The 21,533-nt window shown below is 38.9% G+C and overlaps 1 protein-coding gene across 4 annotated transcripts; it reads left to right on the plus strand.

Moving 5' to 3' along the window:
* Window positions 1-389: 389 nt before the first annotated feature.
* Window positions 390-21,249, plus strand: LOC140137442 (uncharacterized). 4 transcript variants are annotated; one of them, XM_072159097.1, is made up of 4 exons: window positions 390-500; window positions 1,021-2,063; window positions 2,362-2,613; window positions 16,286-21,249. In XM_072159097.1, exons 1-3 carry the CDS (start codon window positions 429-431, stop codon window positions 2,591-2,593), a joined length of 1,347 nt encoding a protein of 448 aa, XP_072015198.1. In that variant the 5' UTR covers window positions 390-428; the 3' UTR covers window positions 2,594-2,613; window positions 16,286-21,249. The 4 variants fall into 4 exon arrangements, with proteins under 4 accessions (XP_072015198.1, XP_072015199.1, XP_072015200.1 ...); XM_072159098.1 differs by having other exon boundaries at window positions 17,042-21,249; XM_072159099.1 differs by having other exon boundaries at window positions 17,960-21,249.
* The last annotated feature ends 284 nt before the right edge of the window (window positions 21,250-21,533 follow it).

The raw sequence follows: 21,533 nt of genomic DNA on the forward strand, positions 1-21,533 counted from the left end.
AATTGTCTAATACCATGTTGTCTTTTATGGTGAGCTTTCGTTCTTTAATATTTGTATGTGGCGAAAAGTTTACCGACCGACGGGCGACCCTGAATTTGTGGCTTCAAGGACAACAAACTCTGATTACAGTTTTAGGAGGAATTATTAATTCTAAGTGTTGTAACTTATTATTTTTCCACCAGGTACTCATAGCATCGGCTAACTCCATTCCCTTACCTGCCTACCAGACCAAAGATTCTTCCTATATTTTTATACAAATTTGTACATTTACCTACCAGCATCATGCGTTTCATAGAAAATAACGAACTAAGGGAATGGGTCAAGGACAACCTGAGAAAGACCATCTTTCAAAAGGTAAGTTTTGAACAAGGTTTTGAAACATTAAAAAACACAAACAAATATGTTTTGTAGAATTACCTACCAGCATCATGCGTTTCATAGAAAATAACGAACTAAGGGAATGGGTCAAGGACAACCTGAGAAAGACCATCTTTCAAAAGGTAAGTTTTGATTAAGGTTTTGAAATATTAAAAAACACAGAAAAATGTTTTTTTAGGAACTTTGCAAAATTGTAGAAAATGTAATAAATTTTACTCGGGGGACAATGAAGTATATCAGGTTGCTGGTGTTTCCTTTTCAGAAAGTAAGCATTCTTACAAATTCTAACCATCAGGCCATGAAACAATTGTTTTGTGTAGGCAACAAAGAGAAAACCTGAATCTGCATAGCCTTTTTGATCTGAGCCAGTCATTTGAAGTTAAGATTATGAAATGAAAGTAGATACCAAATTTATCTGTTTTGTAAAAGTTAAATTCTGTGTTTTCAATTTTCTAGAAATAACCATGCAAATTGACCCATTCTAGGGAATCAGATTTCTTAAAAAACAATGTAAAATTGTAAACCATAGATTTTAAAATAAGCACATTGATTGGAATGTTCCATCTGTCGTGTGAAGTTTCTTTTGTGTTTTTATTCTGTGACTAGTAGTAATATCTTATATTTCTGATATAATCTTTCCAGGCACATGCTTTGGCAACCCAAACAGGCTGTGAAGTCCTTGTTAAACTGCAAGATGTTACCGATGCCGCCGGCTGCCAGTATTATGCCACCAGTACACTACAGCAAGCCTACAAAATTAGCAATCTCAGGCAGCCGGGTGAAATGGCCGTGTCTGGGGAAACAGGAATGCCAATGTTTCCTATGGTCGACAGGGCTATTCAAATTGGAGATGACTCCAACACAGGCTTTGCAAGTTCGCTAGCTTCAGAAGGAGATGGTGATGATGGAGGAGGCGGTGGTCAAGGCGAACTGAACGGAGATGGTCAAAACACACCAGTACCAATGCAATTAAGTATGTCAGGCAATGAGCAGGGAACAGAACAAAGAACTTACAGTGAACAAGGGAGTCAACCGCCAACGCCCAGTGAACAACAACAAGCCGCTGGTATGGGTTTAGGTATGAATATCAAATCAGAACCAGGAAGTGACTTAATGGATTTGATAGGACTTATTCCTGGTTCAGGAAGTGCCATGAACATAAAACAAGAACCTCCAGGAGGGGAGGATAAATCCTCTGATGGGACAGTTAGTTACGAGGACAGTGATGACATTGTTGATGTCACACCTGCTCAGCAAGCAGCTCAGATGCAGATGATGTTCCAACAACAACAATTACAACAACAATTACAACAGCAAGCAGCAACTCAAGCTGCTGCTCAACGTATGGCGGGTCCTATGGGCTCACCACCAACGTCGCCTTTCGGTGCTGCTTCAGCACAATTGCAAGCTTTCAGCTCGAGTGTGCCGACAGCATCACAGGGTAGCCCAAGTGGGGCATCCCAAAGATACCCAGTGCCAATGGCCCCTAAACCATACCAGTGTGCAACCTGTCAGAAAGCTTTCGGTAGTATTCAATTGTTGCAAAAACATACACAGACATTCCACATGAGAGCACAAAATGTAATGGGACAGAAAACGCGAGGGAGAGGAAGGGGCTCGCGAGGAAGCCGGGGAGGAGGTCAAAGGCAATCATGGCAGTCATCTCCCTCACAGTCACCTAACAGGTAAAGAAGCTGCACTCTTGTTGTTCTCTTATTTTTGTTTATTAAAGATTAAAATGTGGAAGAAATCACAAACAGGCCAAGTGTTCTCAAGATCTAGCTGATCACACCACGGTGATTGAATAGATGCAATGTACATAATTATCGAGAATCAGATTTTATTAGAACTGGACAGTTCTGGGGTTCCTCCCGTCTAGTTTTGATTGTTTAATTTTGTTAGTTAACTGATTTTTTTTGGTGATTAAAGCCAGGCTCTCATTTGATGAAAATTAACACTTTCTAATCATGCTCTGCTCCACAGATTCGCAGCACCCGGTCAACAACTAAGCCCCCAACAGCAGCAATGGCTAGAACAAGTAGCAGCAACAAGTTCGCCGTCCCAAATGCCCCAAATAGCCCAAGTCCAAACGTTACAATCACAAGGAGGAAGTTCACCAGGCGCAAGTTCCCCCTATGGCCAGCACAGTCCGGCTCCGCTTTCCGCCCCTGGTGCTGGTCCATCACGTGCGCCCCACAAGCTAGAAGACAGTTGATAGGATCATCTCCAAGTCGGGTAAGTGTCTTCATCCATGTATGATGTTGTCTTGAATGATGAGGGGCAGAGTTTTATCACAGTTCTTAGATGGGTCTGGAAAAAAAGCTTTTGAAATAATTTGGTATTTTTACTATTTTCTATGATGGAATCTTTCCCTGGATTCCCTGTATTTAGTCTCAGTGTGGATACTGTTGCATGCCACATCAGAGAAAAGAATTTGAAACAACAGAAGAGGTTAAAAAATCTTATCGCTGTTCTAGCAAACATGGACAAGCCCATGGTGGAAAAAAATGGGGGAATTTGGGAAGCTCCTTTCTAGGAAATATTGGTAACTGGAGGGAAATTTTTGAATTTCGAGGGAACTTGTGGCTTTCTCTGCACGAAAACACAAATGGTGGGAAGTTTGGTTTGCTTCCCGGGATTTTATTTTTTTAGCCCTAGATTTATAACCTAAAGGGGGATGAGTGAAACTTAGAGGGTCAGTTCTTGTGATTACAAGCCAACTTGCAAGAGCTAGCACTTGGCTATGCCTTGGTGCAAATAGAGGTACCTGTCACAGACATGGTTTCAACCAATTTCAGATTAGTAGTGGTACCTGTAAAATATGCATAAATTTGTGTAAGCCCCTATCTGTACTTCTGCAGGGGGAAGTAAATTGTGAACTAAATTACTTGGCCATACTTACAGAAGGTTACCTAACATTTAACTTGTGATGAAAATTGAGAAAAAAACGATCACCTAAGTTTTGTGATAAAACTCTGCTACCATCATCAAGGCATATTTAGTATGAAGATGATCTCGAAAAGGAAAGGGGGTAAACTTTTATTGGTGTGATAAACAAAATTCTATTAGACCAAAATGTTACATCTTAGATGTAGTTGAAATAAAAAAAATTCAGATATCAAAATCTCATGCTCCAGGACTATTGTGATGCAATCGACCTAAAACAAGTAAGCATGGCAGACCATATGTCATTTTGATATTACTGCATTGTTGAAGAACACAAGTAAACATGCTACATTTTTGAATCAATATTGAATTTAGTGATGGCATAAATAAAAGGAAAAAAGAAACTGCCTACTTGTCACATGACCAAATCTCGTCAGATTTCCAGACTGCTTGATTGCAACACAATGATGCCATACTCCAGACAAGAACCCTTACTCCTACTGCAATCCTATCTCTACAGCACTTTAGCCCTCTTTTGCCCGAATCGTATTGATTTTGAGAATAAAATGTTCCTTTATTTACATGCAGGCCTGGGGTGCCGCATAGAGCAAAAAAAAAAAAAAAGATTCCAAACTTCATTTCTCCTAAAACCAAATTACATTGCCAGCGCTTAGCTACAAATAGTCAAGTTCCTCGCACTTCATTATTGGTCATTTTAAAGAGTCATAGCCGTTTAAGTCATTTATGGGGCAATTTATGCACAGATGAACATTTTTACGATATATTTCTGATATGCGCTTCCGAAAATTGGAAGTGTTGACTGCAAAATGTAGCCAACTTTTGAATCTTACTACATTGTCATTTTGTGCGGTTACAATGGTTATTTTCATTTAACATTCATGAGTAGAAATCATCTTCATACGTCTATTCTTATTAAAATGTTTCCTAAATAATATGTGTTATGTGTTGATGTCAAAGGCCTTCACAATACAGCAAGTGCATCAGTCAAATTTTGATATTGATAATCCTGTTCCAAGTTCAACTAACCTCAGTTTTAAATTAAAATAAATAAAGAATATCAGTATTTAGTACTTTCAAGTTGATAATCTCCATTTTAACAATCAGAGATCCAAATAAATGAGGGATTGTGGTCTTTGTTATAATTAAAGTAACCCTGGGGAGAAAAAGTATTTGGCAATGGGGAAAATACACAGGCTAGGAGTGTGATTTTCATCAAAATCTGTAGAAACATGACTCCTTTCTCAAGTAACTGGTGCAATTGGCCCTGTTAGTGGATTGGTTTCTTTTTCAAATGATCTAAAGCAACAAAAATGTGAAAAAGAAGTTGCATTGCTTGTGGTTCTCACAATATTTAGGTTGGGATTCAGTAGAAGGGCCAGGAAAGTTGAACAGCAAACATTTGGTTTCTAACGATTAACAATAACATTAACAATTTAATAACTTGCACAAAAACATTTCACCTGTCAAAAAAAGTAAGAGCAATCACTGCCCTTGAATTCATTAATCATCAAAGCACATCTAGTTGTACTGGTAGGGCAATGTTTTATAATGAAGTGAAGGCCTTTGATCAGTCTTGGTGAAAGGGGGACATTCTCCATGATGCGACAATGACCCTCTTTGATCTTGATTGAACTGTGTTAATGATATGCAGGCAAGAAAATGCATGCTTTCAAAAGTGTAATGAATCCACAGAACCTGAAATTCAATGCCAAAAAGAAGCTCATTGATTATTTCTGAAAGTTTTTCAAGTTCTGACAAAACAAATTTTATTCGGTATGTGTGTTACAGAAACACCTGTTCTCAAATTACCTACTTACATGTATGTATCTTTTCATTCACACTGTTGAACACGATGAAAGCATATATTTTCTGTGTCTAGTGTATGCATCAATAAATTGAACTGATCAAGATCACCTAGAACTACATGTACTAGTGCCAGTGGGCAGGATTACGTTCACGACATATGAAAAATTGCCCCTAAAAAAAGGTAAAAGAGTGGTTGAAAGTGGGACAAGTATTTTGCACATGTGTATTTGATCTGAAGTGCATACTAAAAAATAAAACAAGATTTCAGAGATCTTTTTTTTGCATACATGTAGTACGGTAGTCTATGTGAATTTGAATCAGGTTTGAGATGGACATATGGATTGAAAAAGGGAAAAAAGACAGAAAAAACAATTCTTTGAAAAAATAACATATTGTCAGATGAACAGGTGGTCTGAGTGTGCTGTCTATTGAATCAAATAAAACAAAATGTGAAGATCTGATCATCCTGGTCTGTCACTATACTTGCAACATTCTTGAATCCCAATTTACTCCAGATGTCCATCTCATTTTACTAAAAATGGCCTATGGAATCAGAGATAATATCACCACACCAAGTTCCTCTTAACAGAGAAATATCAAATCTGTACACCTGAGCATTGTTGCGCAGAAAACATCTGGCGTCGTTGAGCTGTTGATCTCCTTCAAATAACATAATCCTGTGCGATTGGAACTTTGTGTGTGATACTAGCTCTTTCCTAGATTCTAATTGGGTGCAAATCAAGCCAGTATACATAAAATTACCAGGTAAATTCATAGGCCTTGTAGTATACAACTGAGACTCCTTAAGAATTTGTCATGTGCTGTGCTGGGACCTTGTCACTGAAAACAAATAATATTTAGCATTAAATCCCACCTCGTTAGCAAAGAAATGAACGAACATAACATTTCCTAAAGGCACTTTAGGGTTTAGGCTATTATTGAGTAAAACCTAACATCAACATGGAATCTAGACTTAGGGTAGAGCTGCATTTTGATGGTGGTTTGATGTTGGTTCGTTAGTGTGGCAGGTCCGGTGCTCTTTTCCAAGTCCTGAATTCGATATGAACAAGCCTTGCCCTATTTGAAGTTCTGGTTTAGTTCCAAGTTAACACCAATCCATGTCAAGTCACATGTACAGTCTTAAGGCGTCTCATGGAAAGCCCTAGCCAGTGTTGCAAGTTATATTAGTGTCAAAACGGTTGATCATCCGGTTGTTTATATGGACGGCATCATTCTTTCATTGGAGGGAAGCCAGGAAGGAAAGTTCAATCACTGCATTCAACATGTTGCCAATTCTTTTAAACTTTGTGGTAAATCTATATCAAAATTTTTGGTTGGGACGCAAAGAAAAAATGTTTTGGTATGATTTTCAAACGTCGTAAACTGGTGAGCATCTTTCGCTGTTTGAGGCAAAGCCACGTATCATCTTCATTACCCTGCACATGCGGAGTGAGTCAGCAAGACCGGAGGCGAGGTGGAGCACAATGCACACAAGCATTCGAGGATAGAATCAGGTAATCCTTTGTAGTGTAGTCACATATATGCAAACTTTTCAATGTTATGGCCCCTATTAAAAGGCATGACATAATAGCCCATAATTTGAGGAAACTTGTTTAAGATTGTGATGACTTAACTTTGAAGTTTCCTTTATTGTGTATCCAAAATGGACGCAAATTTCACACATATTTATCACAATTTAGATGTATGTGTACCGTAGTGATGTTGATTTTTGATTCTTGGTTTTAATGTTAAGGATGTACAAAGCTTATGAAGTAAAGCAATGTAACATGATGCGATCACTCTACAGTCAAATTTATGAGTGAACGAATGCATTCATAATTGGGAGAACTCTGCCTTTTCTAGTTTCCTGTGATAGCTAACAATGAAACTCTTTTGTGATCTTAATTGGCTTGGTCTAGTCTATCTCTGGACAGACAATGTGTTGGATGCATTGTAAATGATTTGGACAAGAGTTTCAGTGAAAGATGTGATTGTGATATGCGTTGTAAATGATTTGGACAAGAGTTTCAGTGAAAGATGTGATTGTGATATTTCCCAATTGAAATGTTACATTGTTTACATTATTGTTCAGCTGTTGATGATGTCAATAAAGAAAGAATGGAGAATACTTCTTGAATGTTGTGTTGTGTGGTTTATTTCTGATACTGATACAAAATTTCCTTGCCGTTTCAGTCCGTATTATAACAAAAACGTGTTTTGTTTTTAAGGAACATTACCAGCATAGTTCATTGTTATTATAAGGAGTCTGCAACTTACAGTGCAAAACAACAGATGCCTGTTTTCTTTTCATGCAGGGTGGACAATCAAAGAAGCATGGTGGACTAGGGCGTTATTTTGGAACCCCAAAGCTGAGAAACATCATGTCCGGGATCTTGCTGGCCCCTGGTCCAGTGGCTACACACAAAGCTGTGAAGAGTCTGAGCTCCGTCTTCAACCTTGCTGTAACAAAGACCAAGTTTGAGACTGCTGCAAAACAACTTCAGAACAGCAACATAGGATCCCTGATATCAGTTCAGGCCATGGGGGCACGGGCTCCTCTTGTGTTTGTAAAGAAAAGCCCAGCAGATTTGGCACAACTGTTAGAGCTGCCACAAAATAAAGATCTGTGTACTCTTCATGAGTATACATATCGGTATGATCTGCCGATACCATCGTACAATCTTACCGCTAAAGTCAGGGAAAGTTTAGTGAAGATGGGGTTGACCTTGCCACAGTTGCTTCCGCAGGAGACGGACAGGTCATCAGCAGCAGGGGCGGATAATCAGCAGGATAGTCCTCAGGAGTCGAGTGGATCTAGTTTTGATTCATTTTCAGGGGTGCAGAAATTTGACTGCTAAAAAATGCTCTTGGTTGTGGTATCCTGGTGGTGTTGGGCCAGTCTAGGATGTTCTCTTAAAGTTGACTCTTTGACTGTATTGATCAGTGTTGCCAGTCTTTTCCTGAAATTTCCTGATTTCAGGAAATTTTACTCGGATGATCCTGTACAAATGTATAGGCAAAGTACATTTTTGACAACACTGACTGGCATCTCTGATTGATAAACTTGGTATTGTGAACTGGTATTGTAGGCCAGTAGAGTTACTAACCCAAACCACAAATATACATGATGTAGTATTGATAGTATAATGAAATGGTGTATTAAAAGAACTCAAACAGACTCGCCAAATTATCATGTATCAAGGGTTACAAGGGGTTTGTTTGTAAATTTAGGACCATTTTCATTTTTATTATTTCACAGAAAAATAGGCGTGTGGGCCAGAGAGACACAACAATAAGAAGCCGATTTGCAACCCCTAAATTGAGAAACATCATGTCCGGCATTCTACTGGCTCCAGGGCCGGTAGCCACACACAAAGCCGTCAAGAGCCTGACGAGAGTTTTCAACCTGGCAGTCACTAAGACCAAATTTGAAGCAGCTGCTAGTAACCTTCATAAAGCTAACCTGGGAACCTACATGCTCAATGTGGGCGGTCTGAAGACGAGTGTCTTTGTAAAGAAAACGCCCGTGGATGCATGGGAACTGTTGAAGCTGGATGAGAACTCGGATCTGTGTACACTGGAGGAATACGAGCGCAGGTTCAACATGAAGACACCGTCGTACAATCTTTCGTCAAAAACGAGGGCGTATTTGGTAGAAACTGGTCTAGTTAATGGTGAACATTTCAACGTGGTCAACATTTCGACATGTAGCAATGTGAATTCTGCTTCGGAAATTATGTGAAGCGTTCACAAGATATCAGTTGTTATACAATGACTCCCACTTGAGTTCCTGTTTGTTCTTTGTAAACAGCATCGCTGTCAATAAATGGTAGAGGGTGGTAATTCATTTGTAGGGACAAGGCAAAACAAAACAGGTTCTTGATTGTTAATGTTTGGATTGGTATTATTTGTTATATTCAGTGACATTGAAATCAGATCCCTTAAACTGGATGTTCCCTGTGATGTGTCATGTTCATAATCACCTACATTGGAAAGATTTACAAAAAGTAGTCGTGTGTAGATAATCTTCTGACAAAGAGCCTGTTTTATTTTGTGTATTTTCAGGGGAAGGGGAAGTCATCACCTGGGACCACTAGGCACAGGAATGTCGGCAAGCGATTTGCGCTGGCTACAGCTCGAGGGATCATGTCGGGCGTCTTGCTGACCCCAGGCCCCGTTGCCACACACAAAGCCCTGAAAAACTTGAGCATGGCCTTTAATGTAGCTGTGACCAAGGCAAAGTTTGTCTCGGCATGCAATCGGTTGCAAGCGTCTAATCTGGGTTGGCTTACGACTGTTGAAAATAATAACCGTCAGGCTGAGGTGTTTGTGAAGCGTCCACCGGAGGAGGCGAGCATGCTCTTGCAGGCTGGAAGTGAAAGTGCAGATCTTGCATCAATTGAGGAATATACCCAGAGGTTTGGACTGCCCCCATCTGCAGCCATTACCCCATCCATCAAAGAGAATCTGATGCGCATGGGAATGGTTAAGCCGGAACATTTTAAAGAGAAATGAAACCTTTAATGGAATAATTGAGCTTTAGTATAAATAAATTGGTGAAAATGTCCATTATTGCATAGCCAATTAGCCATAGATGTGTGAATATTCATGATGTTCTGTGTGGGGTAATTGAATTGTGACTTGTGTGAAATATTTTCAAAAGTAGAGTTGTGCTGGTCTTGCTGATCATGACATGGCATGTTTGTGAATCTTGATCTTAGTTTGATATCATAGGAGCTAAGAGTATGATCTGCCGAGTATTTTGTGGACTGCAGCACATACCTGCAAAATTTGCTCGTCCCAGTACCCCCTCCATCCAGAGTTTTAAAATAAAGCCTTTACACAGACCAGTGCTAAACATCTGTCAATGAAGCAATGTAGTAGTTACCACCCTTGGCGCCCTATTGTATGAAAGCGATGTAGTCAGTGTTCGAATTTTGGAAAAATAAATGGTTGTCCCACGGACAACCAGATTACAATTTCTGGTTGTCCGTCTAAGTTTTTGGTTGTCCGTAGGCCTACAAATGTGACTTTTGGCTAGATTTATGGTTGTCCGGCGGACAACAGAATCAGTATTTTTGGTTGTCCGGCGACTTTTTTAGTTGTCCCGGGCAACCGGACAACCAAAATTTCGAACGCTGGATGTAGTACATCCTGTTGTATTGTAGTACTGGTCGCATGTCACAAATTGGTCACCCAAAAATGGAGGAGCCGTAACATGAAAATCCTTTCTTCACACTTCAAGTTTGATTTATTCTAAAAGTATAATACCTATTGTGGAAAGTTTGGTGTCATTTTGTAGATAATTATGTTCTTTGTCAAATACAAAAAACCCCAAGTCAATTGGACAACTACTTTGAGATTTATACTTCAATATGTAAGATGTGTCAATGGGGGAGCCGGGGCGGGGGAGCCCCATAGAGTTGTACACAAAATTGTGAAAATATGGCAAACTTCAAACCTTTGTATCTTAAAAAGTACAACTAGCATGGACCACAAATTGCACATATATCATCCTGTATTGTAGATCTACCTCATAATAGATCAACTGTAACAAAAGATGTAACTAATTAATTGCCTAATTAAATGCTAATTAAGACAGTTTTTCCTATATGTTACTGTACAAAGTGTACACGTAATGCTCTGACATTTCTAAATGGCCCATCTTTGGCCTGAGTCATCCTGCTTATTCAAAAGTAGACATATTTTTAAGGAAATTTGATGGGGAATTCAATTATGCTATTAGTTTTAGTACCAGAAATGGAGGAAAAAAGTTTTGGTTGATAAATGTCATAAAAATTGTAAAATTTTTTTACAATTTTTGACCACCCTGTATGTTTAACACAACGGATACCAAACTCTTTCTTCCTAATTTGTTTGAAGGGCCCATGAAATGTCTTTCTGAATCCATATTTATTTTGAGCTACATAGCTTTCAGAAAAGTAAAATATGGGGTTCACTGTGCCAAGAAATATGCTAATTTTGTTGATGTTCCACCCTGTATATTTCTTACCCACCCTGTATTATGATGTTAAATTTTGTTGATTTGGCATCCTTGTAATATAAGCTTTCCAGAAATATATACTTATAATGGTCTAAAATGTATTTATTAAAAGTTGTGTTGAAGTGAAACACAATTGGTGATAATTTCCTCATTTTACATTTATGTTACACAAAAGATGACCAATTCATGACATGCGACCTACTGTCCTAATGTATTGGCACGCGCCTATGATCACAGCACAAGCGTATGCAGAGATCAAAACCAATGAATGTCATCCAATCTCTCTTGACTCAAGTATGATGTCACCATAAGCCAATCAGCTCCCACACTTTTTACAGGATAAATGTCTGGAATTGAAGCAATAGAGAAACCCCAAGAACAAGTATTATACCGTACATTGTATACATGCAAAAAGGAAGAACGGCTACAGTTACATGTGAACATGTCAGATTTAGGAGTCATAGTCATCAGTGTCTATAGAATTGTATTTTGAAATTTGAATTGCAGTGTTCCTTATTTTGAGGCTGTTTTGTAAAATTTTTGTAAATGTTTGTGTTGAAACTATGAAGTCAAATAATAAGTTATTACAGATATGTACTGTTGTTAGCATTACAGATGTGAAAATATATCATAGTTGTGTCAGGGAAAAATATTTAGGAAAGGATGTACATTGTACATATTTAACTGGAAGACATCAAATTGTTTTGAAAATGATGTTTATGTAAATTTGATTAACATGTTTAGTAATTGTTTACCTTCATTGGCAATAGATAGTTAAGGAATATAATTAGCTTAGCAATAGCATCTATTAAATATTAATGTTAACATAAGTTGTGACATATCTTTGCTTTAAATTAAGAGGCTAAAAGCAAGACGCTGCTTTGTCCGGAGCCACTCACTGCGTTGCTAATATTTAACCCGGCCGTACCCCTTGAGCATTTTTGTACTTTTTTATGTTGTTGGTCTACTACTTATGCTGTTCCTGCAACCAGGCTTTTTATTTAGTTGGTGGTGTCAAGTTTGGTGCTTCGCTGGGACGCTGATCAATGTGGTTTGTCACTTTTTGGTGTCCTGATGACTATGTTACGGGAGCTCTTTGATGTGTTAGTTAGTGTCAATGGCATTTGGTCCTAATGTTAACAAGCACAAGGCATGCTTTTTAATTTTTCAGTATACTGTATTTAGTACATGTATATTGTACCTATATGATACAAAAGGTTGCTTCAGATGCACATTAGGTTTTTTCTTTTCTCATCCAGGACCTTTTTTTTTTTTTACTACTTTTGTATTGCAGGGAAAGAGAATTGGTGGATTTAAGGAACGTTTTGCAATGGCGTCAATAAAAAACATCATGGCTGGTGTGCTTCTCGCTCCCGGGCCTGTATCAACGCGGCTGACGGTGAAAAACATGAGCCCAGCTTTTAAATTGGCAGTGTCAAAAGCAAAATTTATGTCAGCAGCAAATCACCTGCAGTCTGTAAACCTGGGCACTCTGGTTGTGTTGGATCAGATCTCGAGTCAAGCTCACGTGTTTGTGAAAAGACATCCCTCTGAAATTCATGATGCATTGCAGTTAAAGGAGAACCAGGAAATGTGTACCATAGAGGAGTACATGGATCGATACAGCATGCCCACACCAGTGAGTGTGACGGAAAAAATGAAGCAATGCATGATCGACCGCGGGCTAGTTCCGTCCGAAAGGTTCATTCTATCACCCACTCAAATGGTGCCGTCAGTGGTGTCACCGGTGGTACCCATCTACCTGGAACAGAGTGGCAGTGAACAGAGTCCTTCAATGCAAGATGAATCAATGATGCCTGCATATACAGATACTGAATAATATGCGTCATTGGGTGGCAAAGTTTATGTTTAGTCTTTACTGACAGTATTATGTATCAAACATAGGTCATTGGTCATGCTAAGTTAGGCAATGTTGTGGCATATCAGTATGATATTGTATTGTAATTGGCAGAAAACATTTTCTTTAAATACACCACACCAAGTAAGGTCCCATTACCCCTCTGTACTCCATTGGTGTCAGTGTTTTGTACTCAGTTGGTGTCAGCGTTTTTGCACTCAATTGGTTTCAACTTGTTTTCTTAATTGGTTTCAAAATTTGTCATCAAGAGCCTCTTTTTGTCCTTTCAGGGAAGGAAGCAAAGCGGGTACAGGGATCGCTTCTCGGTGGTATCCATCAAGAACATCAAGGTTGCCGTCTTACTGGCCGCTGGCCCTGTCTCCACGCACTTGACTGTGAAAAATATGAGTGCAGCTTTTAACATGGGGGTGTCCAAAGCTAAGTTTCTGTCGGCAGCTAAGCAACTGGAGGATGCCAACCTGGGCAGGATGATGATACTGGAACAAATTTCACGAGCCACACATGTGTTTGTGAAAAGAACACCAGTCGAGGCTCAAGCGATTCTGGAATCGCCAAACAATGTTGAACTTTGCACTGCTCACGAGTATGAAAGGCGATACAGTATGCCTTTGCCGACAACAATTACAGCTAAAATGAGGGAGTGTTTGCATTCGTTGGGAATATTGGCGCAGGGATTGGTTGGGCCTGGCGGAGATGATCAGGTTCACAACCTGCCCATTCTGGGTCCACAAACAAATATGCCAATAAAGAGAGATGATCAAGTTTTCAACCCTCCAATACCTGGTCCACAAACAAATATGGCAACAAACTACCAGTACCCCAATCAGTACTAGCAAACTAGCTACACTAGACTTCGAAAAAAACTCTCAAATGTGGTGGTGTGATTCAAGGGGAAGTTTAACTCTCAAAACTTACCAAATATGTAATAATAGAAGGAAATATTTTGAGAGGTCAAACTGATTATCAATGCATTCAGTAAAAATGAAATGAAAATGGCTCTTGGATGCCCTAGCAAGTCTCTTGATGGTTTGAAGCTTTCCTGTATACAGTTGATGCATTGTTATAAGATGTTGACGGTCTGTTAAATGAATTTTCATTGAAAAGTGTGGAATTGAAAACTATTTCAGTTGAGAATGACTGGTGTATCTTGTTTCATTTTTATTCCCATTCCTTACAGAGAGTGCACCAGAGTTTCGTACAGCGTTTCAACATAGCTTCAAATAGGAAGATCATGTCGGGGGTTCTGCTAGCCCAGGGACCCGTGTCCAATCAGAAGTCTGTCAAAAACCTGAGTAATACCTTCAAAGTTGGCGTATCGAAAGCCAAATTTCTGGCGGCTGCCAACCAACTGGAACAAGCCAGTCTAGGGTCTGTTGTGGTCTTGGGAGAAATATCAAATACTTGTCATGTTTTCATTAAAAAACCACCAGTAGAGGTTGAGGAGATCTTGGCACAGAAAGAATATTGTGATTTGTGTACTGCAGCGGAGTATGAGACACGGTACTATCTGTCGCCCTCTTGTCATATAACCCCAGCAATGAAGGAATTTCTGGTTTGGGGGAAACTTGTTCCAGAAGAATTACTTTCGGGCCAAAAACAGCTTCAGTTACAATAGCATGCACATGCTCAGAAAATATTTGATGCTGTTGCAGACTTGTTTTTTATGATTAAAAAAAACCGACCTTGCATGTTTTATTTAGAAGGGTCACATGGTGGCCAGGCCTGGCATGTTATGTATGTAGTTGCCATGATATATGTTTACATCCAGTCTTGTTAGGCGTACACCTTTCAAATAAACCAAACCGCCTCTCTTCTTTGTATTTTCAGGGAAGGGGGCGACAGAGAGCTGTGTACGATAAGCAGTTGGTCATGCCTACCACAAGAAACGCCATGAAAGCGGTGTTACTGGCACCGGGACCAGTGTCCACACGCCAGACTACCAGAAACATGAGCTCCTCATTTAAGGTTGCGGTGACCAAAGCCAAGTTTCTGGCAGCCGCTGCTCAGTTACAGGCATCCAATCTGGGCAGTCTAGTGGAACCGTCGGGACTCGGGTCCAGGAGGCAAAGCGGATGCCCCGTGTTTATTAAGAGATTACCGCATGAAATGGTGGATATTTTGACAGTGAAGGAGTTCAGTGATTTGTGCACCGTCGACGAGTACGAGCATAGGTTTAGCTTGCCAACCCCAGCCTCCATCAAACCACAGTTACAAGCCGATCTGATCGCTAAAGGACTTGTGCTGCCACAGTATTTCAAAATCGCCGACAGGAATGTCACAAGCGACAATTCCAGCTATTGATCGCTACTTGGATTCACACAAATGGAGCGAGATAATTGTCTCTTGTGGTAGAATAACTTTCAGTTCCACTGCTTGACATCTAAACATACTTAACATCCATGAAAATTATACATCCCACACACTCTTGTACCCCCACATAGGCACATATATCACCCAGGCTTATTTGAGGAATTTGTGAGAGTATGCAAGGCCCAGTTAATGGTGTACATGTATTGAAAGCTTTATGGTAGCGGTTGCAGGTTGATTAATATTTCATTCAGTTGATACTTGGTACCTGTGAGGGGAGGGTAATTGAACTAGATACATTAGGATCCATAACATACTCATCTATCAAGGCACAGTTCTTTAACCCCAATACATTTGCACATTCATTGAATGACGTTTGAAAATTTGGGTACAAAAATTCATAGTCTGCAACTTGAGGTCAAATTTTGCACAATGATTGGTTAATTGAGGTTATTGAACTATGCCATTGGGATGAGACCATTGTGGTCCATAGTGCTAGTATTCAGCATACTTGTCTGATGATGATTTCATTCATTGAATGACGTTTGGGTACAAAAATTACAGTCTGCAACTTGATGTCAAATTTTGCACAATGATTGTTTAATTGAGGTTATTGAACTATACCATTGGGATGAGGCCATTGTGGTCCTTAGTGCTAGTATTCAGCATACTTGTCTGATGATGATTACATTCATTGAATGACGTTTGAATACAAAAATTCATAGTCTGCAACTTGAGGTCAAATTTTGCACAATGATTGTTTAATTGAGGTTATTGAACTATGTCATTGGGATGAGGCCATTGTGGTCCATAGTGCTAGTCTGATGATGATTTCATTCATTGAATGATGTTTGGGTACAAAAATTCATAGTCTGCAACTTGAGGTCAAATTTTGCACAATGATTGTTTAATTGAGGTTATTGAACTATACCATTGGGATGAGGCCATTGTGGTCCATAGTGCTAGTATTCTTGTCTGATGATGATTTCATTTTGTCTTCACAGGACAGGAAGACGCAGAGCATGGGTTTTGAAAGGCGTTTGACTATCGCCACATCAAAGAATGTGATGACCGCAGTTCTCTTGGCAGCCGGGCCAGTGTCCTCCCACTTGACAACGCGAAACATGAGTTCGTCCTTCAAGGTTGCTGTCAACAAAGCAAGGTTTCTGTCGGCTGCAAATCAGCTGGAATCGGCTGGGTTTGGAAAGTTGGTAGTGCTCGACAGCATCTCGCGTAGCGCTCATGTGTTCGTCAAAAAGACTGCACCGGAAATAGCGGGACTTCTCGCAACTCCAGAGCATGGTAGTATGTGCTCGGTCGAGGAATTTGAGCAACGCTTCAATTTGCCCACTCCGTCTTACATCAACGAGAAAATGCAGGAAACGCTTATTCAGATGGGACTTGTTCCGCAGCAGTACTTCAAACGAAAAGTTAAAACACCAAAGGCTGAGTTTTCAGAGCTTTCATATCCTCCTGGTCTTTTTGCTGTTCAAGGGTCCACTTCTGAAAGCCACTTTCCGGAATAACATTTCCTAAAAAGAAAAGTGGTCTGGTGGTAAATCAAATTTGGTGCTGGACATAGAATTTGGTTTTAATTGACTCCAGGTTTATAAAGTTGGTAGGAAATAGTAGTTTGAATTCAGTTTCAAAGGAATTTGATCATCTTGTTGTACCCCTGTCAGTAACAGTATAAGTAGTCTTTTTGCAGAACAAGTTTTTTCAATTTATATGTTGATCTGGTGTTTTGTTTGCCTTTGCAGGGCAGGAAATTGAACTTAGATTCGCGTCTGAAAACCGCTACAACGAAGAATGTAAAGACTGCCATTTTACTCTCGCCTGGCCCAGTTGCAAACCACCTAACAACGAGAAGCCTGAGCGCTTCGTTCAAGATAGCAGTCAACAAAGCCAGATTTTGTGCAGCAGCAAGTCAACTCGAAAGAGAGGGATTTGGGTCATTGGTTGTGCTGGACAGCATCTCGCACAAAGCTCACGTATTTGTTAAGAAACTGGCTTTGGAAGTGACTGCACTACTGGCAATGCCAGAGCATGTTGGTATGTGCTCAGCGGAGGAATATGAACAACGTTTTCAGATGCCAACTCCAGCATACATCAACCAAAAAATGCAAGAGGAACTTGTAAAGATCGGGCTTGTTCAGCGAGAGTACTTCAAACCAAAAACGACACAATTAATGGATGCTTTAGCGCACTTTAAGTCGGACTTGGTGTGATTTGTTTGTTTTTGTAGTTTTTGGTATTTCAAAACAGTTCACAAACCCTGGCAAGTACATGTGTGTGGAAAATATATGCAAATAAAAGTACACAAACCGTATTTATGATTGTGTCAGTAGAGGACAGTGATCGATACCTAAACAGGTTTGTTAAATTGTAAAAGAGAGGTTCCAAAGTGCTGTAGAGGTTGGTTGAAGTTGATACCTGAGGTAATATTAGGTTTTTATTTGTTGGGGAAAAAGTTTGGCAGCTGTGACCCAGCTTTTTGTAAACAGTGTAACCACATTGGCCAAATTGCACAGCTCCTTTTTATTATCGGAAGTTGCAGTGATCTCCCTCCTTTGCAGGAATATAACTTAACTCTTTGTCCCTTTCAGCCTGTGTTGTAACTTGTGTGGCATTTTTTGTTGCACTTGATATTGATGTGGTGTCTTGTTTGCCTTTTACAGAGCAGAAAAGCGTCTTTTGACAGGCGTCTGATACATGCTACTACCAGGAATATAAAGACGGCCATTTTGCTCTCGCCCGGTCCGGTTGCAAACCACCTGACTACCCGCAGCATGAGTTCATCGCTCAAAGTTGCGGTGACAAAGTTAAAGTTTCTGGCTGCCGCCACGCAATTGCAGGATGCAGGTATGGGGTTGTTGGTCATTCTGAATGCCATTTCTGCCAGTTCGCATGTGTTTGTGAAGAAGCCGCCCTGTGAAATGGTCTACCTAGCCCACGCCAATTCCGATCTGTTTTCTCTTGAGGAATACGAACGTCAGTACGGTTTAGCCCCATTTTCTTATGTTACTCTGGCTATGCAAAACGTGTTAGTAGAGTTGGGGTATGTTCGGGCCGAGGATTTTAAAGTGCAAACACTCCAGCGACGAATCAGGGCTCCTAAAGAAGAGGAGGTTCAAAATGCAATATGCTGATATCTTCTGAATACTCTGAAAGTTGGTCTTTTTCCCTTTAATTTCATTGGTTCTTGCTCTGCGAGGCAATAGAGTATGACTGGTTGCATATTGAATGCACAATAGAGTTGCGGGTTACATCATGGTATGGGCACAGCGTGATGTTTTACATTAATTTACATGCCATGAATTTGATGGATTTGCCAATATCGTGCATTGTAATGAACTTATTAAAACTGGCCGTAACTTGACATAAATTGCATCCAAACATGATTTTACGCTTTACCTGTTTAAAAATGAGGATAAAAGTATTGTTTTGAGACCCTGCAGTGAATCTATCGCCTGATACATGTAGAACACTCGGATACCATTATTGTAAGTGGAACAACAAGATGGAACCGCTTGTTCTAAATATAATGGCATTTCCTGCATTCTATCAAAGCGGTATACACATGTATTGTCGTTGGGCCGGAAAAACAATGGGACATAAGAGGTGTTTCCTGCCCAACGACGATATGTTTTTATACATGGCTGGGTCTCAAAGCAATACCTTTGTGAATCTAATTTTATCTTGTTCTTACCCCTGCTGGAATATTTGCTGCTAGTACAGTTTAAATTCAGTTGGTATGTGTTTGTATCAGATCATGTATATTGTAATTGTCACATAATATTTTTATACAAAAAACAAAAACTGAAAGTCTGCTGCTTTGTAAATACAGCATTTCCTGGTCGGGTTGTGTCTGCCCTAATATTGTCATTCTTTTGGCATTTGTGGAGAAGTTTCTTTAATAAAGTGGTTCTACACCCCTTGATAAATTGGTGACTATTTTTGCATTTTTCTCAAAAAATAATAACACACTGGTAACAAAAGTTATGTAGATTACAGGGACAAGGAATCCAATACACTGGAATTTCAGTGACTCAAAACAAGCGGTACGTTACTTATGATAAGAAAAGAGGATTCCTTGCCCCTATAATATACGTATAACTTTCGTTACCAGTGTGTAGTTATTAAAATTTATCAGGGAGTGTAGTACCATCTTGAAGTTACATTTTGTACTCAAGATGAATTTGAAATATAAGTGAACACATCAAGGTAAAGACTATGCCACTTTAATATTTCCCTTGATTTACAGGATGGAACGTCCTGCCAATTTCCAAATTGAATAAATTGTTTTAACAGCTGATAAAAAGGCTAGTCTAGGCAGTTTCCATATCGTGTTTATTACTGTTCAAATTGCCTACAAAGTGTTGTGAATGGACATTTGTCCATGTTATGAAATGTTAAGTGTTACTGGGTACAAACCAAAAAAGTTGTGTTTCAGATTGGGAGGGAGGTATACTTTGCAATTAGAGTTTCATTGATATTTTGTGTGTTCCATTGAACTCTCTCAAGTTTTTTTTTAAAGAAACATGTTTTACAGTGACAAACATACATGTTTTTACAGGATTTAAGCATAAGTACTTTTGAAATGTTGATGGTAATGTAGAAAATTTTTAATTATTCCACCCATGTTTGCAATTGATTTGTTTAAAGCTTGCCCATGTTAGTCTGTAAATCATCTGCTCGCTATTTAATGGTGATTAACATTAGCAAAACATGGAACATGATGGTTTTTGTGAACTGAGCCAGACTTGGTAAGCAAATGAAGCAATAGTTAATCAAATATAACATGTATACATAGTTATGTAAGATTTCCTAAAATTTGGATTGATTTCACATCTGGGTTTGCATTGCAATCCATCAGAAGATGTACCCCAAATGTTTTGCTACATGTAATTCCTAAAACCATCATTAATCTATGCCCAGTTTTGTGTTGTATATGATGGGTTTGGGTTGGGAAAGTTTGGGAATTCTGATGCTAAGCAGCTGTGCTAAGCAAGTCTTTCATTGGTAACATTGAGTCCAGATTTGACAATTATTGTGGATTCAAGGGGATGAGTTTGATGTTGACATAAGAGACTTTTTGATTCAGATACATAATACATTTGGTTCACTTACTCAGATTTTTGTGTTGTACCTTTCTAGTACTATTTTTATATATGATTTTAAGGTGTCATGACTGTCATCTTAATACCAGTCTCTTTGCTGAATGTTTACACATGAATACATCAAGACACATGCTCCTCACATACATAATTTTACCCATATGGATACTAGAATAAAGTTATTAAGTCAAAAGCAAAGTTACGATTGAATAATGCTATAATGTACAATTTCAGGCGAACCTGGTAAAAAAATCATGTTTATTCAGTCAAATCTTTATTCACCCAGAATTATAAGCCAAAATATGTGGTAACAGCTAAAATATGAGGTAAAAAACAAACAAAACAAAAACCTTGCTATCTTGGCTACCGGTACAGAGCTGTGTGGATTTTATGTCGGAAGAATTACCAGAAGAATTAAAAATTTCCTACAAAAAACTTTGGGATATGTGTGAACAATGAATACATTACATTGCCAAAAAGTCAGATTTGACAAAAATATATGCAAATTCATATTAAGATATTGTACATTATGGCTTTGAAAGTTTACATAAGTTTCTTAAGTGTGTAACCGAGAAGGAACATAGTGATTTTCATAGATCCCAGGCTGTCGATGGGTATAAGCTGAAACATTTGTCGGATTTGTTAAATCATGTGTAGTAACTGTAGTTGGTATCTTTGTGGTTAATGCCAATTAATTTTCATAAATAAGTAACCATGTATAATTGAGAAAATATGTGTAACATAAAATTTGATGTACTCTCTATATAATACAATTTGTCTTGATTCTTTTGATCTGTTTGTTTTTGACTTAGTCAAGTTGTACTTTGAAAAAATAAATTGCTATTAACAAATATATTGTTCAGAAGTGTCTTTGTTTTGTTTTTATAGAGCACCTAGATTTTTGCAAGTTTTTTAAAGCCCAAGTGTTTCTTGGTATACAGATATTAACTGTCTATGAGTTTAATGGTCAAAATATAATCATAAGGTGAAAGATGGAACCGGAAGAGTGGAATGGAACAATACATCTTTCACTGAGTGATTATTTTGACCATTAAACAACTTCATGACTCATCACTCATACATAAATTCTACTAAAAAATACTAATTAAGATAGGAAATGCATTTTTTCATCAAC

This window comes from Amphiura filiformis, chromosome 17 (genome assembly GCF_039555335.1).
Source record: "Amphiura filiformis chromosome 17, Afil_fr2py, whole genome shotgun sequence".
Classification (NCBI taxonomy): domain Eukaryota; kingdom Metazoa; phylum Echinodermata; class Ophiuroidea; order Amphilepidida; family Amphiuridae; genus Amphiura; species Amphiura filiformis.